The sequence below is a fragment of the Sinocyclocheilus anshuiensis genome, unplaced genomic scaffold (genome assembly GCF_001515605.1).
Source record: "Sinocyclocheilus anshuiensis isolate Anshui unplaced genomic scaffold, SAMN03320099.WGS_v1.1 scaffold3378, whole genome shotgun sequence".
NCBI classification, from domain to species: Eukaryota; Metazoa; Chordata; class Actinopteri; order Cypriniformes; family Cyprinidae; genus Sinocyclocheilus; species Sinocyclocheilus anshuiensis.
In genome coordinates, this window is record NW_015540832.1 from 174,071 (window position 1) to 193,450 (window position 19,380).

General features: G+C 38.1%; 1 protein-coding gene across 3 annotated transcripts in view; it reads right to left on the minus strand.

The window, feature by feature from the left end:
• Window positions 1-19,380, minus strand: part of LOC107687359 (signal-induced proliferation-associated 1-like protein 3) — a 105,940-nt gene that overhangs the window by 3,875 nt on the left and 82,685 nt on the right. For all 3 annotated transcript variants that reach the window (XM_016484643.1, XM_016484641.1, XM_016484642.1), the window contains 9 exons: window positions 17,155-17,312; window positions 16,410-16,995; window positions 16,043-16,317; window positions 7,544-7,780; window positions 7,263-7,439; window positions 4,364-4,485; window positions 2,860-2,972; window positions 2,333-2,775; window positions 39-251 (listed from right to left, as the gene is read on the minus strand). In XM_016484643.1, the coding sequence (XP_016340129.1) occupies window positions 39-251; window positions 2,333-2,775; window positions 2,860-2,972; window positions 4,364-4,485; window positions 7,263-7,439; window positions 7,544-7,780; window positions 16,043-16,317; window positions 16,410-16,995; window positions 17,155-17,312 (2,324 nt within the window). The remainder of the gene's footprint in view (window positions 1-38; window positions 252-2,332; window positions 2,776-2,859; window positions 2,973-4,363; window positions 4,486-7,262; window positions 7,440-7,543; window positions 7,781-16,042; window positions 16,318-16,409; window positions 16,996-17,154; window positions 17,313-19,380) is intronic.

Here is a 19,380-nt window from a genome sequence, read left to right on the forward strand (position 1 = left end):
TCATAAACATGAAATATACACTTCACAAACACACATACTTGCAGCTGTTGCTGTTGCTGTCAGTGGAGGTGGTGCTGGTTGCTGTGCTGTTCTCCTCCTGTTGCCATGTACTCTTGGTTTTACTAAAGGACTTGGGGGCGGAGCTTGACAGCTGGGCGGAGCCTGACGTGGGTGTGACTGTTGAAGATCTGAAAGGCCGGGGTTTATCAGCCACAGCAGGGGTCTTGTACCCTTGAGGGGTATAGCAGGACCTAAATCCCAGAAACAAAAATACATACAATTCATGCGTTGGTAGGTCAGGATTATTAACACTGAAAATCACATTTATAACACGCTATAACTGCCGTTTGTGCACATATGTTTGTCAGTCACACCTGAATTATCCCATATGTGTGTTGTGCTCCACTATGTCTATCAAGGTACATTAGCATTCAAAAGTTTTTACTGTAGTACTTCACCTTTAACTCATTTTATACAACAGTTCTTTCTGGTCCTCGAATCTGACTGGCTGAGAGCCTTTTCTAGCCGTGTGATATTCTAGTGATAACAGAACTCCACTTGCAGCATTTCTCACAGTAAGCATCATGGCAAACGGCCAAATCCATTTAAATTATATAAATATGGTTTTGTGTCACGGAATATAGTTTTTTTTAGGCGAGAATGTAGTTATTAATACTTCAAATATGAAGTTTGTTAATAAAGATAACGTCTACTTTAAATTTGTTTCGATGTTTTTGGAAATGTGAGCTCCAGGGTGTCAGCGGCCGTTCAGCGCTCATGAATCCACCGAGAGCAGCCTTACCTCGGCCAGTTTTTTGGGAATTTGCAGCTGGCTCTGATGTCTCTTAGACATTAGATATTATTCGTTTTTATTAGGGCTGGGCAAAAAATCAAATGCGATTTTCATGCGAATCTCGTCAGTAAAGTCGCTTCTGGTGATTAGTAGTAAATCTCCAGCACGTGCTTTCAGATGGAGCGCATTTACTACACAGAGCCGTAGATCACTGACAAGCTACACAAAATCGCAGGAAATTCATTGCCAATTTCATTGCACATGCTGGAGATTTACTACTAATCACCAGAAGCGACTTTACTGACGAGATTCGCATGAAAATCGCATTTGATTTTTTGCCCAGCCCTAATAAAAACGAATAATATCTAATGTCTAAGACAGCCCTAGTTTTTATATATTCGTAAACACAGTATCACACTCATAGCTGTGCGATATGGCTGTACATCAGCACGCTGTGATTACCTATGGCCAAATCACAGCCGTGCTGATATACAGCCATATCGCACTGCTACTCGTGTGATATAGCTAATTTATTTCAGTTAGTTTACACGGCAACATTTCTTTTCGTTTAAAGTTTTTAATTATCCCTTATCTGTGCTTTGCTATGTTAATCGAGGTACACATTCAAAAGTTTGGGATCAGAAAGATGTTTTTAAAAGTCTCTAATGTTCACCAAGGCTGCATTCATTTGGTCAAAAAATACAGTAAAACCAGTAATATTGTGAAATATTATTACAGTTTAAAGAACTGTTTTTTTAACTGTTAATTATTTCCTGTAAAGATAAAGCTGAATTTTCTGCATCATTACTCCAATCATCAGTGTCACATGATCCTTCAGAACTCATTCTGTTTTATGTGTAAACTATAATACATTTTTTTAATTCTTTGATTAATAGAAAGTTAAAAAGAACAGCATTTACAGGTGCATCTCAATAAATTAGAATGTCGTGGAAAAGTTCATTTATTTCAGTAATTCAACTCAAATTGTGAAACTCGTGTATTAAATAAATTCAATGCACACAGACTGAAGTAGTTTAAGTCTTTGGTTCTTTTAATTGTGATGATTTTGGCTCACATTTAACAAAAACCCACCAATTCACTATCTCAACAAATTAGAATACTTAATAAGACCAATAAAAAAAACATTTTTAGTGAATTGTTGGCCTTCTGGAAAGTATGTTCATTTACTGTACATGTGCTCAATACTTGGTAGGGGCTCCTTTTGCTTTAATTACTGCCTCAATTCGGCGTGGCATGGAGGTGATCAGTTTGTGGCACTGCTGAGGTGGTATGGAAGCTCACAATTTGAGTTGAATTACTGAAATAAATGAACTTTTCCACGACATTCTAATTTATTGAGATGCACCTGTATTTCAAATAGGAATATTTTGTAACATTATAAATGCATTTACTGTCACTCTTGATTGATTTAATGCATTGTCACTAAATAAAAGTATTAATTTCTTAAGAAAAAAAAAAAAACTTACTGACCCCAAACTTTTGAACAGTAGTGTATACATTTCAGAATAAATACAATACCTTGGTTTGAAGTTGTCGACGTTGGCTGATCCAGGAGGGGGGAATGTGCGGGTGCGATAGTTCTTGCTTTGATTTGCAAATGCAATGACGGGTGAAGACTCCCTGCGACGATCCTCTCCTCCCGCCCTCCCTCCTGCTCCGGACAGCTCCTGCAAGCCGCTGTAGGTAGCAGAACCATGCAAAGGTTTATGGGGGGTTCCTGCAAGGCTGCGGCTAGGTTTGGCTCCTTTAGTGTTGGGACTTGGCGTGTAGAGAGATGCATCGATGCCACTGTCACTGGAGCCTCCCTTGCCCATAGGGTCAGGCTCAGGGTCTGAGGGGTCACTCAGGGCACCGGAAACCACACCTCCCACGCTGTCAAACCAGCGCTCGTCGCTGTGACTGCTGGAAGCATTACTGGAGAGCGTGTTACTGCTGGAGTGACTGGAATAGTGTGCTTCACCCTGAGACAGAGCAGGAGGAAGAGTGATCAGTACACAAGGGCCAAATGAAACAACTTCCTGGTTACCCTGATGATGACTTTTTACCTTAGAGTGGCGGTTTGGAGAGTCCTTCCCTGCAACGTCCTGTCGAGTCTGTCTTCTCGGAGCTGAGCCCACTGACACACCTCGTGATGAAGCAGGAACATGCCACATGGGCTCTGTCCAACAAAAAAACACAAAAGGAGTAAAGTCCAATTCACACTGACACAAAACTGTTTACATGCACCCTGAAAGTTTCAAACTAAAGCAATATTTAATCTTTTTAGAATGTTATATAAACATCTAAAGATAAATTTAATCTTGCCTTAACCTAACTTTAGTATTTTACAGGAGACGGATCACTTTTGTTAAACAAATCAGTGACTCATTCAAAATGAATTGCTTCCAGTCGCTTTTTAACCTGGTTGTCAGTGTGAACAGCCCTTATTTTTATGTTTGACACGCTTCATTGTGCTTGATAATCAGATGTTTGTTGTGTTTCTCTATCAGACTCAGTATTATTTTAATATTATTTATATAATATTATAGTATTTATTGATATTTTGAATTAGCTTTTATTTTTATATTTTCAGATTTCATTTTAAACCTCATGCTCCTGTGGCTCAGTGGTAGAGCATTGCGTCAGCAGCGCAAAAGGTTGTGGGTTCGATTCCCAGGGAACACACATACTGGTAAAAAATGTATAGCCTGAATGCACTGTAAGTCACTTTGGATAAAAGCGTCTGGTAAATGCATAAATTATTAAATTTAATTAATTAATTTTTTTATTTAGTTTTATTGTTGTACTTCAGCTTTAACTTCTATTTATTTCAGTTAGTTTATTTCTAGTTGGAGTTTTTCCATCTAATATTTACATTTTGTTTTATTTCAATAAAGAAAATGACTTTTAATCATTTTTGCTTTAGTAAACAATAACAAGACTCAATTAATGCCTGAATAATGACCAGTGATCACCAGTGAAACCCAATGGTTTTCGTAAAGAAGCCTATATTTACAGTGTATCCAGCAGAGGGCACTCAGTGATGGGGCGGTACGCAAAACACATTTACAGCAGTCATTATTTAAGGACTGGTTCTCCATGTGACCCTGGAGCACAAGACCAGTCTTAAGTCGCTGGGGTATATTTGTAGCAATAACCAAAAATACATTGTATGGGTCAAAATTATCGATTTTTCTTTAATGCAAAAAATCATTAGGATATTAAGTAAAGATCATGTTCCATGAAGATATTTTGTAAATTTCCTACCATAAATACATTAAAACTTAATTTTTGATTAGTAATATGCATTGCTAAGAACTTCATTTGGACAACTTTAAAGGCGATTTTCTCAATATTTAGATTTTTTTGCATCGTCAGATTCCAGATTTTCAAAAAGTTGTATCTCGGCCAGATATTGTCCTGTCCTAACAAACCATACATCAATGGAAAGCTTATTTATTCAGCTTTCAGATGATGTATAAATCTCAATTTTGAGACACTTTTGTACACTTATGACTGGTTTTGTGGTCCATGGTCACAAATGTCTTTGAATTATGCATGTTTGTTTACCTGACTTGTTGCGCTCCATCGTGCTTTCTTGGCTAGTGAAACCAGATGATGATTCTCCACTAGAGACATCGACTGTAACGTGTGGATCAAATGGCTGGAGAGGCCGCTGGACTGACCCAAACCTACACACACAACAAATATTAACATGTTATTAAATACATTCTTATTTAACCTATGTTAACCAGCTAAATTCTGACCACTTGGATCAGGTTGGCTGGCATTTTATTGGAGAGCAGGGATTTGGAAGAACGACATGTGGTTAGAGTTAGCAAAACAGTGGAAAATGCTTACAGCAGTTTTGAAGTCAACATGAAATACTGTTCACAGATAACAAGGGATGGGATATTAGTCATCAGAATTTATTGGATTGTGGAAAGGGTTTGTGTATGACAGGTGGTTGAAGGGGAGTGTGGACACAAAAGCCGAAAAGGACAGCTGCCCCAGAGGCAGATAAAGACATTTGACTTTAAAGTCCCAATGAAACGAAATTACAGACAGATCTTTTGTTCTGTATTGTGATGTACGTCCAGACAACCCAAACATTTTATTTGGTACATGCACCAATGAATCAAACACATTATGAGTATTAATAAACCAAACAGGGTCATTTTTGACACCCTGCAGCAAAGTCTGCATCATTCACATGCCACATTAAATCCAAAGTCTGTTGCAACCCAAGTGTTCTGTCACTTGTCACCTTGTGGGTTTGAGTGGTGATGTACGGCTGAATCTGATGGGACTAATAATAGCACTCATTAGCACATCTCGCTGAATCACCACCATAAACGGAGTCAGTGTGAAATGTTAACAGACTCACAGTACCCCAACAACTCTCTATAACACCCTAATGCACTTTAAACTGTAAACACATTCAGGAAAACTTTAAACACTATGTGAGCTGTAAGTTGCAACTAACTTTAATATTAAAACGTATTTCCAAGTGAAATGGAATATTGCATTATAATCTCTAGGGCTGTCAAAATGGCTGAAAAACTAAATTCGAATTTTGTACTTAAATATTATCAAAATTCGAATTATATTCTAATTTAAAAGGCATAATTTCAATTAGTGGTCGACCGATATTGGTTTTTTAACAGCCGATGCCGATATCTTGGAAAGCAGGGTGGCCGATGGCCGATATAAAGCCGATATAATTGTATTTATTTTAATTAATATTAAAGAAATTTGAAATAATTTGAAAATGGATAAAAAAATTAATTTGTAAAATAAACATACTTATACTTTAGATGACAAAGTATTTTTCTCAAATAAATAAATATTTAATAAAAATATAATTAAAAAGGAAGTAAACTGTAACCAACAGAGCACTCCGTATTCTGGGAAGTTTGTGTGCATTGGGAATCATATTTTTTCAAATAAAGCCAAGGTAACACTCATTTTACATACAGCACACAGTGAAAATGACATGAATATGACAGTGGGCAAATGCATAAAGCATAGCATAATTTGAAATCACGAATTTAATGTTTAAAGAGCATCATGTATGTATGCATAGTTTAATACAAAGGGCCTAAAGCCAATCACAAAGAGTACACTTTTCATTTAAAAACATGAGATGCAGTGGGATGGGGAAAAAACCCCGCTATAAAGTCTCGAGATATGTTTTTTCAAAGTTGAACTTGCAACGTTTTTGCATTCGAATGTGGATTTTTTATTTTAAATTCAACGAATATTAGAAATTCACATTTTTTTTTGACAGTCCTAATAATCTCTAGCTCACAGAAAGCTGAAGTTTGGAAAAGAAGGGTTAAGGATGTTCTGCCTCAGGCCGTTAAACTGATGTCAGCAGAAAATGAATGCTATTCCAGAAGGGAAGCAAATTTTCAAGTGTTGACTAAATATTACGAAGACAATTTAGTTCTGTAGATTAACTTTTCCTGCACAGATTAAAAGTTCACCATATCGCTAGTAATGTGTGCTAACAAAGTAAACCGGGTCCATTTCGATTTTATGCAGATTTTAAAATATGGTTCAGAATCAATTATCTTGCTAATAAAGTTCTTTGTGAGCTCAATATTTAAGGTGTTTGTCATGGGGATGGTGTTTGGAGGGGACAAGCCCTAATTTAGATGCAGAACAACGGGATATGCTAATCAATTACCTACTTTTTTTAATTACATTAAATATAAATGCATGTGACTAGGAAAAGCAGAAAAATACAAAGTCGGTCAACATGATTTTTTTTTGCCCATTTCTTTTCTTGTTCCTAGTCTTATTGTGAACCATTCAGTGTATGTTAACTTCAAAAAACCCCAAACATTCAAGTTCCTCTGGTTGAACAGGGCAGCTAACCATCAAGGATACAATAGTGCACTATGAAAATCTGTACATGCCATGACCTCTGCATTATACACATATACAATCACACACAAACACACAATAGGCTTGTGAATCAGCAGCAGTTTAGGTCTAGCTGATACATGCCTCAACCACAGCCTCTCATTTACCATCAGACACACCCACCGATGACGGTAAACAGCGCCTGAAGATGTTAATTTCTATCCTCGCTATCATTTATTGCTTCTGCTCTGTATCACTTTCCCAACAGTTATGGGAAAGATATTGAATATTTACACAATATGAAAGCAATACAGATATTTCAATAATGTCTCTGATAGCAAACAGTGTTGGGAAGTTCAATTCATTTTGTCAGATGAACACCCTGACAGGATTTATTAGGCAATAATCTGAGTGTATATCTCTATATTGTCAAAATGCTTAAAAATATCAGCCCTAGTTGCCGATGAATGGCCCATCTATGAATTTTAGTGTGTGAATCTCTCAGAATTCTCATATGCTGAACTAAAACAACTGACAAGTCAGATGATAGTGTTGTAAGGTACTGATGGCAAAAGCTTCAAAAAACAAAACAACTGACCCGTCTCGAGTGGGTTTATAGTGGACAAAGGGTCCACTGAGTCCCGGCACCCCCAGTACGCTGGAGCTGAACCCAGAGCCTGGACTGGAGAAACTAGCCGAAGGGTTTCTGTACTGCATCCCTCTGTCCCCGGCAAGAGGAGACACACTGTAATGGTTCTCTGGGTAACTGACAGGCCTGTGGGAGGAGACGGAAATAGCTAGTGAGAAGAAAACAAAGCCAACAGATCTGGCCAATAGTTGGTTTCCTTGAGATTTTAACTATATGCTGAAATGTCTCACCTTTTAGCAGAGATGTGTTGGGGCTCTCTGTATGGAATGGGGACCAGGGCTTTGTGTGTACGGCTGGGGACTGGTGGGGGTCCGCTGGGGGTCCAGCGCTGAGCAGAGCTGTGTGTACCAGGTGGGCTGTCCCAGCGCCATACTGGGGTTCGCTGCCCACCACGATACCCTGCAGCCACTGGCTCCGCTTCTCCCTTCTGCTCCATCATCTTCATCTCGTACTCCTCCGTACAGCCCCTACAAACACACAGTCATAAATTATTCATATTTAAATATGTAAATAACCAAGGACTCTAAAACTGTCATCAGTTCATCACTTCGTACCTCATAACAATATATAATTTATACACTACAGTCCAACAGTTTGGTCGGTAAAAATTTATTTTAAAATCTTTTAAAGTCTCTTTAAAAGTGCCCCAATGCTGCATTTATATTTGATCAAAAAATACAGTAAAAAGAGTAACGTTATGAAATATTACAATTTAAAATGGCTGTTTTCGACTTTAACATGTTTTAAAATTATTCCAGTCTTCAGTGTCACACAGTTTATTATTTTTGTGGAAACTGATGCATTTTGTCAGGATTCCAATTAATAGAAACTGCAATATGAAATAGAAATCTTTCTTACATAATAAATGTCAATTCTGATCAATTCCATACATCTTTGCTAAATAAACGTATTAATTACTTAAAAATCTCACTGAATCCAAACTTTTGAACAGTAGATAAAATAAACATATTAAAATATACCACAGTGATCATAATTGCAGCCTCTGAAAATGCCACGCCTTTATTTTATTTGCATTTCCACACTGGTTTATTATAGTTTATATTTTAGATAAACCACCCGTAAGTCATTTTTGTGGCTGCCTGTCTGGTCATTTAGCATGTCAGTCTCATCCTGTCTAAACAAGCGGATCTCGGTCAGAATAAGCTAAAATGGGAGCAGACGGCTTGTCTCAAGTCAAAGGACTGGCTATGTGAGATAAGGTTGATTATGACTGTTTTAAAGCCTATGTGCCAAAAACTCTTCATCCCGGGTTAAAGGTTACAGATTTTAAGGGATGTTTCAAAAGAGTTCTGCAGTAATTTGAATGTGTACTTGAGCACAGCGGGTCTGGTTCACTGGCAGATTAGTCCCAAATCCCTGTTGACCAGTACACTAACCCCTACTGAATGCCAAACAGCATGAGGATGAAACGCTCTCATCAGCGCCAGAATCCCTCTGAGTCTCTCTGCTTTCTGATGATGATGGGAAACTGAAACCCACTCTGTGTCAGAAGCCACCCCCTCTCCCCCCTCCTCCACCGTCAGCACTTTCACACAAGGACTCAAGTCAAGGTAACTGTCCTTTGATCTGACTTTCTTCTAAACAACAGCTTTATCAATCTCATCTACTACAATTCAGTTTGTCAGCAGAGAGGGTCAGTACCTTTCCTTACAAAATCATTAAAAACTTACAGTACTGTTTAGAAAAGTTTAGGATCAGTTCTTTTATTTAGCAAAGATGCGTTAAATTAATCAAAAGTGACAATAAAGACATCTATAAAATGTTTTTTTTTTTAACTGTCTATTCATCAAAGAATCTAGAAAAAAATGTGTATCCGTTTCCACACACAAAAAAAACTAACATTGATAACAATAAGAAATGATTAATTCATTATAATAGAATGATTTCTGAAGAATCATGTGACACTGAAGGCTAGAGTAATGTCATCACAGGAATACATTACATTTTAAAATACACAACAATAGAAACAGTCATTTTAAATTGTTACAATATTTCACTATATTACTGATTTTTGATCAAATAAATGCATCCTTGGTGAGCATAAGAGACTTTATAATAGGGCTGCACAATTAATCGAATTTCTAATGTATGGATGCCACAATTACGTAATCGTTCAAAGCGGCAATTAATCGTTCAATGTCCACTTATGTTATTCGGCGTGCTTAAGATATGTTTTTTCTTTCTACATGTTATCTTAAGGGTTTTTCCATTGTTTTAGTTATTTTTACTTTTTTATCATTTAAAGAAGAAACCAATCCGATGTATAGTTGACATTTGAGGCTTAATACTATGGAAAAGCACTACAATTTTTTCAGTTAGAGTGTTTTCAGCTTGTTTATTTTCATATAAAAATTACGGCATGCAGTTGCATCAAACAATGGTATAAACATAATTCAGTGTAAATTGTGATAATCGTAATTAATAATCGCAATTACAATTTCAAGGGAATAATCGACAATTATGATTTTTGTCATAATCGTGCAGCCCTACTTTATAAACATTAAAAAAATCTTACCAGTAGCATATGGTTACAAGCCCAGGAATTCTATTAAAGTACTGCTATCCTGGCTATCCTACCAATTTCAGCCACTAGAAAAATAACCAACAATTCTCCACAATTCACCTGATATTCCAACCCTTACTCTAGTAGCACCTTCTGCCCCTTGACATCTATATTTCCTACATCTTCATCTTTATTGTATGCTGCTACCCATTATTATCGCCCATCCACAGGGAGGGAGAAAAAGACAGACAAACCGAGAGTCAGAAAGCCAAAATGAGACAAAAGGAAGCAGGGAGGAGAGCGAGAGGAGGAGGGGAGAGTGGAAAACACATCAGACTTCACAGCGCTTCTGTCTAATACACCAAAAAACTCTCTTCTGAAGACCACAAGGGCACATAAACTAGCCCTGACTGACTACACCGACACGCTGAGAATGTATAGAGGGCAGATAGAGACATAGAGGATGTAAACTGAATACTAACTATCAGCTCAACATGTTTATATAAACCTGCCAGCTACAAAGGTGCCCAAAATCTCTGAGACCACTAATAAAAATGACCATTTTACATTTTAATTTAATACAACATCTTTCATTACAAATTATGAGTATAGCAATGTGAATGAAAACTTAAATTAACTTTGCTTTTGCTTTGCCCCTCTTGCTTTAATAACAGCAGCCAATGATCGTGTTCTGATCATTATATTGTGGTGACGAATTAAGAATTTGACTTAATTTGTTTCCATTTTGTAATTAAATCATGCCCGCATTTTAAAGTCACAATAAAAACAAAGTAGCGACAGAAGTAGTACTTCTATCCATCCAAGATCTGAATGCGAGCATGTGGTCGATTGTTAAAAAGGGAGGGGTTTAAACGGACTAAATGATTGGACACTAAATGTCCACAATTCAGCTAAAACGAGGGAACAAATTAATAAACAAACCTATTTTTTCCCCTTATGCTGTGTAGGGCTCCGTAACTTTAATATATTACAACATTTTAAATATAAACATTTTTTTTAATAGTACAAATCTTAATACAAATCTTGGTAACACTATTTTACAGTATCGTTGTTACACATTACATGTACTTACTATAGTAACAACAGTAAATTTTGCATAATTACAGGCAACTAACCCTATAGCAAGTGCATGGCGTTAATTTATTACTCAGTTCTTAAATGAATAATTACTCTATAACAACCTTAAAATAAAGTGTAACCCAAATCTTAGATATTTCATATTTTATATCATGTTAAAAAATTTTTTTTTTTCAAAATTCAAAAATTTTACTTCCAGGATTAAATGAAAAAAACATATTTTCAATGTGGTCTCAGACTTTTGAATTCTACTGTATATTGAAAAAACTAGACATTTTCAAACAATTATCAGCCTTTGCTGTTTTTTTTTAAGATGTTAAAGACATAATAAGACATAATTTTTCAGCGCAAATAAATGCTTCTTAATCAAAGAGACTGAAGCCATGCTTGGACAAAGGCTAGAAAAAGCCTGAGCGTGAAATACAAGAGCACAGCCTCATGTTGCTGCACTGAAAATCTTCCTCTTCATCACTAAAAGAGTGCTGTCAGCTCCACCACTCCTCTTTTACTGCCATCCATCCATCCATCTATCTATCCATCCAACACCTTCACCGTGTCCAAGTATCCTGTGTAATTCATTGTTGTAATACAATTGAGCTCCAGCGTTTCACATCCATCCTCTCTTTGTCTCCAAGCCCATCACTAACCTCCGAGTGTAGACCAGACTGTTGTATCGGATGTCCGCGGCAGCGCCATGAGGCTCTGACTGACAGCTGAAGTACAAATGAGCCCTGACAACCGGACACACACACACATGCACAGATTTCTGCTCTCCACCCATCCAATCCTCTCTTTCACTATGATAACAAGAGGAAGGAGAGAGAGGGAGGGTGAGATGGAGGGAGAAAGAGGAGGAGGGGTGTTCCTCCCACTTTGTTTCCGAGCGAGGAGGCGCTCAAACATGCCTCAGCATCTACCGTCTTTATATTCTTTCCCTGCATTCCAAACACGCCGCCCGGTCCCTGTCAGCCTCACGCCGAACACATTCTTAATTAAACCCCCTTTATTTATTTATAGCCCCTTTTTCACAGATTCCAGGCTTTAGTCTCATGCAATCTGCTCCCCTGGCACTCCTCGACAAACAGAGGCTGGACCGCTGAGAGGGAAAGAGATACAAACAGTGGAGGGAAAACGAAAGAGATAGAATGACAGAAAGACAAGCATGTCAAAGCATGCAATTAACACGCTCTTTCGTTCCACGGCACAGTGTGGGTGGGGGGTGTTTGGATGCATGTGTGCGCGAGAGAGAACATCTCAAAAGGAGTTTATTTAACCACAACGGCGAACACATGTCCCGCTAGCACGCAATCAAACACGCTGATGAGTAATTAGCCCCTAACAGCAGCCACTCAGGAGAAAGTTCAGAGTCATGCGACGCTAAACGGTCAAATATGCACTATGAAATTAAATGTGCATTAAGAATTTAAATGTAAAAATGGATTTTTAAGACCAAAATACGAAGTTTAGAAGCGCCTGCAGACGTACCTTTTCGACGCAGCAAAATTGAGGCTTCACATAATCACTGTTTTCATATGTAAACTGTTTCATCCCTCTCTCCTCTCCTCTTCTAACACTCTCTTTCTATCTGTCCCTCTCTCTCTAACACTCCCACTCACTGTTCCCCCGAGAACTGAGGCGTCTGCCAACATTCTCAAAATCTGGTGAGTGCCTGTGTATGTGCGTGCGCGCGAGTGTGTGTGTTGGTGCATCAGACAAAGAGGAGGTACGAGTGAGAGAAACAAAAGCTTTTTCCCTCTTGTTTGAAGATACGTCTAGTGTTTTTTGCATCACCTATAAAAACAGTGAAACTGAATCTTTGAATTATGTCAGAGGGGTTCCAGCCGGCAGGCATTTGCAACAAGCAGCATTAATTCTGCCACGAGGCTCGTCATTAATCTTTCCAAAACGAGAATGGGTCTCCAGACGGGTGCAAAGTGCAAAAAAAACCCAATAACAACAGCCCTGTCAGATCTGAAATGTGTTGCTGCCCAGATTTTAAGCCTAAAGTTGCTGTTTTCTGTACAGAACGACTATTGCTGAGTTGGGGTTCCTGCCTTCATCTGTCAGAAAATGTCTATTCTGTGAAAGTGAAAACACTGACAGGATGTTTTCTGTCTTATTCAAAGAAAAGGATTCCAGGATTGCACAGGATTTTAGCTGGGCTGGACTGTAACTGTATATCTGGCTTTTTTTTTTTTTTTTTAAACATCCACACAGACGTTAATTAAGGGATTGATGCTTTATGGATTTCTGGAACATCATAGGCACCAATACACTGAATGAAGGAAGCAGTCGACGCTCTTGTCTCTAGACTATGAGACAGGCTGGAGTCCGACAGTCTTTTATGGTGTTCTCCGTTAATGATTTATCAAAGCGGAATGAATTTAATGGAGTCACAAGAGCTGTCTAACATTCTGATAAAAATGTTGGGCTAATGGCTCTTTGCCCATCCTCTGCAGGGGTATTTAATTAGGGGTATTAATAAGTTCCAAGAGGTCTAATCTCTACATTTCCTTCCCAGTAAATGTCCAAACAATCATACCTTAAACTGATTCTGATGTGAAATTTCAAATTACTGCAAGAGCAATTATATGGTATTATGGCTTGCGCAAATGATTTTTAAATAAACCAATTAAAATTGTTTGTCAGGGCATGTACAGGAACAGGGTATTAAAAAAGATTTATAAATGAAATACATATAAATAATGATTTGTGGTTCTGACCTGGACCATGGTTTTCTAATTGGAAACCTCTAAACCAGCACTTCTCAAAGTCCGAACTCCGGTCCGGATCCAGAGAGAATTCAATCCGGACCCGCCTCCATTTCGTATTTCAAGAGCACTAATTATATTTTCTACTTTGATAAACGCATGTTAAACTTGTAAATCATTTGTTTATTTTTTTATGTCTTTTTGGAGATGGTCCGAAATGAAAGCGAAGGCAAGATATTTAAAGTTTTCACGCGTGACATTTGTTGTCATGATGACACCAAGTGAGCGTATGACGTTTGATGTAATCGGGCGACACTTCACCGCTGTGCAATATGAGTAATTTTTTTTTTGTTATCACTTAGATTATGGCCATTTGACTTATAGCAGTGTCCAGTGTTTCCCATACATTGATTTATTTGTGGCGGCCCATCGGGGGAGGGGGGGGATGTATCGGCATCAGAGCAATCGTTTGCTCTGATTTCTAAATATCAGCACTGGCTAGAGAAAAACCCATATTGGTTGACCTCTCTTGTTGACACTTAAATTAATTGTTTTGCCACTTTTGCACTTGCTATTAATGTATTTTGAATGCAAAAGGCACTTAATAAAAAAAATAAAAATAGTGTTGATTTGTTATGCATGTTTATTAAAATCAATTGTTCCGGACCTTTGACATTGATGAAAATTCAGATTTGGACCTTTGAATGTAGACTTTGAGAACCCCTGCTCTAAACAATGCACTGAAATTCTGTTTATCACTATTTGCATCAATACTGTATTCTTGGATCAATGTTTCCCTTATGTTGTTTCCATAATTATACTTCATAATTTATATTTATATTATGTTTGGGTTCATTGGATCCTGTTTTACATTTCATGTTATGGCTGATAACTGATAAACAGCATATTTAAAGGGTTAGCCCCCCAAAAAATAAAAATTCTGTCATTAATTACTCACTCTCATTTCATTCCAAACCTGTAAGACCTTTATTCATCTTCAGAACACAAATTAAGATATTTTTGATGAAATCCGAGAGCTTTCTGACCCTGCATAAACAGCAACGCAACTACCAAGTTCAAGGCCCAGAAAGTTAGTAAGGACATCGATGAAATAGTCCATGTGACATCAGTGATTCAACCGTAATTTTATGAAGCTACGAAAAACGAAAACGAAAATAACGACTTTATTCAACAATTTCTTCTCTTCCGTTCCGTGTCAGTCTCCGCCACGCATTTACAAGAGCACCACGACACGTGTGTGGTGCTGTTGACGCATGAGCCGCCGCTCTGATGTAGAACCCGGATACGTTGCGCCTTGTTAACAAAGAGAGGAATGCACACGCATGCGCTGTGGTTACTGCCATGAAGTGAACGCATGTCGAAGACTGACACGGAAGACAAGAAATTGTTATTTTTGTTTTCTTCGAGCACAAAAAGTATTCTCGTAGCTTAATAAAATTAAGGTTGAACCGCTGATATCACATGGACTATTTTAACGATGTCCTTATAACAATGTCGTTTATTTTTGGGTGAACTTTCCCTTTCAAAAATTGATATTGTTTTGTCTAAATAAATAAAAAAGAAAACACAGAAATCTAAAGCCAATTGTTTAAAATGCTACCAGTAAATGTTGGCATCACAACATCATAATGTACAGTATGAAAAATGTATATTAATTTTGAGATTTGATAAATATTAAATTATTAGCGTTAAAGATTACCTTCAAGTGAGTGTTAGATGACGGCAAACTTAAATGTAAAAACATGGAAAATAAGCATCCACAATTAAATATCCATTATCAGGCAATACCGATACATTTTAAAATCTGATATGGTGATATGTTTGATATATAGTGGATCTGTAGTTTCAAGAGTTACTAAATTAAGACAGCTTAATTCAGCTTCAGACCTGTAATTTTCAAAATCATCTTAAAGATGCTAATATACCAGGGTTCCTCAAATCCAGCCCTGGAAGGTCGCTGCCCTGCAAAGTTTACCTCACATCCTGATCAACTACCTGTATCTGAAGATCTTGACCTGTTTGCTCAGGTATCTTTGATTAGGGATGAAGGACTCTGCAGGACAGTAGCCCTCGAGGGCTGGATTTGAGGAACCCAGTCATACACTGTATATGCGTACCAAAAATCTGTCAGATACGCACAAGAACCAGCAATGTGAGTGTGTGATGCACTGCACACTGCTACTGTCACCTCAAAAAGTATGTCTACATACCGCTTCAGATGTGGCTTCTGTGACCTAATAAATAATGCAGCATGTCTTATGATGTCTACTGTATTGTGAGGAATTTGATTTCATTTGATTTCTCAAACAGCAGTCATCTAGATTTTAAAATGGCATCAAACTCAAATAATAAGTGCAAATTCCCATAAGGCTCACCTGCGGGCCCCTCCCTCTTCAAAAGGTGGAATAATGACCACTTTCACAGTGACCGAAGTCCGCAGTAGGTCGATCATCTGCTCGTGGGAGAGCGTCACTGCGGCAACTTTGCAGATTTCCACCAAACGACTACCCTGCCGGAGTCCCGCCTGCCAAGCGAAGCCGTATTCCTCCACTTCGGACACAGTTCCGTCCAAACGCACATGGAAACCAAGCTGGCCTAAACCATTACGCCGTAACGTCATATCAACTGTCTCACAACCTATAGTCAATGCCTGCAAGGAAAAAAAAACACAGACAGGAGTTTAAAGGCATATCCCATAATGGAAACCAATTCACTGACTGTCCATGTATGTTGTATCAGTACCTTAAGTCTCTGCACCACCTCTCTGATATCTTGCGCACTGCCCTCTGGTACCCGTAAGGCAACATGGTCTCCTCTGCCATAGAAAATCTTCAGTGCAAGTCTCTCTGCTGTCCAACCAATCACATCAGCACAGAAACAGTTAAACACCACCTCTTTGGTGGAGCAGTCCGCCAGGACAATGTACTCGCTGGAGATGGCGAGAGCACAGGGAAACTCGGCGCCTCCGCCACTGAAGTCCTGCGCAAGTACGCGCCAAATCAGCGCCCCTAAGGCACCCATTTCTGCTCCCTCACGTGCCCGGATGCGTTCCTTGCGTTTGGAGGCCAGCGAGATGAGATTGTTCAGCTTGCCAGCAGTGTCGAGTGGCGTAGTGGAAACGCAGTTCTCCGCCAGGTCCCGCAGGTATCCTTGGCGCGTGCGTGTTGCCATAGCATGGAACTTCTCTGATTTGTGCGCAGCGTTCTCTGCGTTGATGATCTTGGCCAGCAGGAAAGCACGGAAGGCAGCTGGGTCCCGGAACGTCAGGCCATTTGAAGGTAGCGGTGGACCAAACGGAGGGACGTCCTTCATGCGGGTCACTGCGACACTACAGGAAAAAAACAAAAAGAGTTTATTACTTATTTCCACCAATCCCAGCAGGTTTTTCACTCACTGAACTACATTTTCATAACATATCTAAGCAATCGGCTACAGGCATACATGCAATACTGTTCTTAGCTAGGGTTGCTATGGAAACAAGGCCAACCTGTAGCAGGTGTTGTCAGAGCAAGGGCTGTGCACACGAACAATGATGAACACGTGCTGGAAGTGAGAACGAATATTCTGTGGAGTGAACGGTTGGGCTCCCGGCTCCTGGAATATAATCGTGACTATATCATTTCCTATGTGCCTCTTCCTCAGGAGCTGTGAGAGAAATGAAAGGGAGAATAAGTCAGAAGTTCAATGCAATAAAAACTTGACTAGATTTTTACTTTTAGAAAATGCTGCCACAGTGTTGTAGATGTTTGCCGGGATGTTGTTGTCGGAGGTTATGTGGTTACTAGGTGGATTCTTGTCTCAGACTGGCCACATTCACTGACTGTCTAATGCATGCTGCATATAAAAAAACTGACAAGTACTTGCTTGATCTGACAAGCTCAACTCTGATTGGCTGACTTTATGCTGGGAGTGAGGGGACACAGTTTTTTTTTTTTTAATCTGTCCATCTGGAAACAAAACGTTTACAAGGTTCTGGTACTTTGATAAAAACACACTCACTGGATTTGCCATAGTTCACTGTAAAAAAATAATTGTAATTTTAATGGGCAAAGACTAAAAATGCTAAATGCTGCTATTAATTGGTTAATAGTAAGTTCCATTACTATATGGTGAAAAACAGTATTAGGTCAAACAGGACATTTCATGTAGTTTTACAGTAAAATGCTGTCAAATTAACCATTTTTGAAAGTTAAAAAAATAATTACAGCTATCAGTACATTATAAATGAACAAAACAGGACTGCTATATTATCGTTATATCAGTTAATGAAATATACATTTTGTTTACTATACATTTCTGTTAATCTGATAAAACTTAAAAGGCTACTACAATATTTTTACATGAAAGTTCTGGCAACCCCAGCTGTCTTTTTTACAGTTTAGCATCACCTTTGAAAGAGACATAAGGTGGTCACTTATGAGCTCAAGGCAAAATAGGTCCATAGGTCTTTATGATATTGTGACTCCTAGATATGGCTCAGGTCTGTCCTTCAATGTAAGTCCTATGTTACTTTTTAATGCACACAATGTACCCACAAAAAAAAAAGTTATGAAAGCAAGACTGCAAGAGGGAAAGAGTAGGAGAGAGAGAGAGAGAAAGAGAGAGCAAGACAGAGAAAGGATAGAGTGTTCTGTTGAAGGACACAGAAAAAAAGGGAACTGGCAGAAGTATCTTCATAGATGCACAATGATTTCTGTGTTGAGAGACACAGAGGTGTGAAAAAGCCTGTTAACAGCACTGCAGCACCAATCTGAGAGACAGCCACTAAAACACATGCAATACAATTGACTAATGTTGTAAAAAGATCAAGTTGTGCTAGAATTACATTTCCTGAAGGAAATACAAGTGCGTGCAAGGTAGCAAAGGTAGAGTATTTAGGTTTTAGATCATCTTTTTTAGCTTCTCTAAATGAAATTATGCATCTGAGCCACTTTGCAATTGTCCCAACAACCAGATTCAACAAATTTGCTCTTTAAGAGCAGAATTTTAAGGCATCACTTCCAATGCAAAGGAGTTTCCAAATGGTAGCCAGCATAATTATTCTGCATTCTAAGATATCTCATTTTGACCAAATTCATGGCAGCATATTCATTTAATATTCATATAATTCATATATCCTCAATACAGAAAGCAATCTCAGAATGCAACAAGCTCAAAGAAATGTTGATTACAAATATACAAATTCATTCCATGCCTAAAACTGCTTATCAACAACCAAAAATAGTGTTACCCAAATTTTTTTGTGTGCTATGTGTTTTTATGCTTATTTTGACATCATACCAGGAGCAGAAAGGTGTCCCGCTATGTGCCCGACAGGTTGACTGTTAGCTTAGCAACATGCTAATGGCTCTTCTGGAACTCTGTTGGAACCATGTGAGTGAGTCCTGCACATGTTTCATTTGAGGAGTTATATTACACTAGCTTTCAAAAGTTTAGGGTCAGTATGTTTTTTCTTTAAATAAATTCATACTTTTATTCTGCATGCATGCATTAAATTCACCAAAAGTGACAGAGAAGAGATTTATTATGTTATAAAGTCTTGCCATTTAAAAAAAAAAAAAAATGCTGTTTTGATCTTTCTATTCATCAAGGAATCCTGATTGAAAAAATGCATCACAGATTCCACAAAAATATTAAGCGACTCAGCTGTTTACAACAATACTAATATTAACAATATTAATAAAAATAATTATTTTAAATTGTAATAATATGT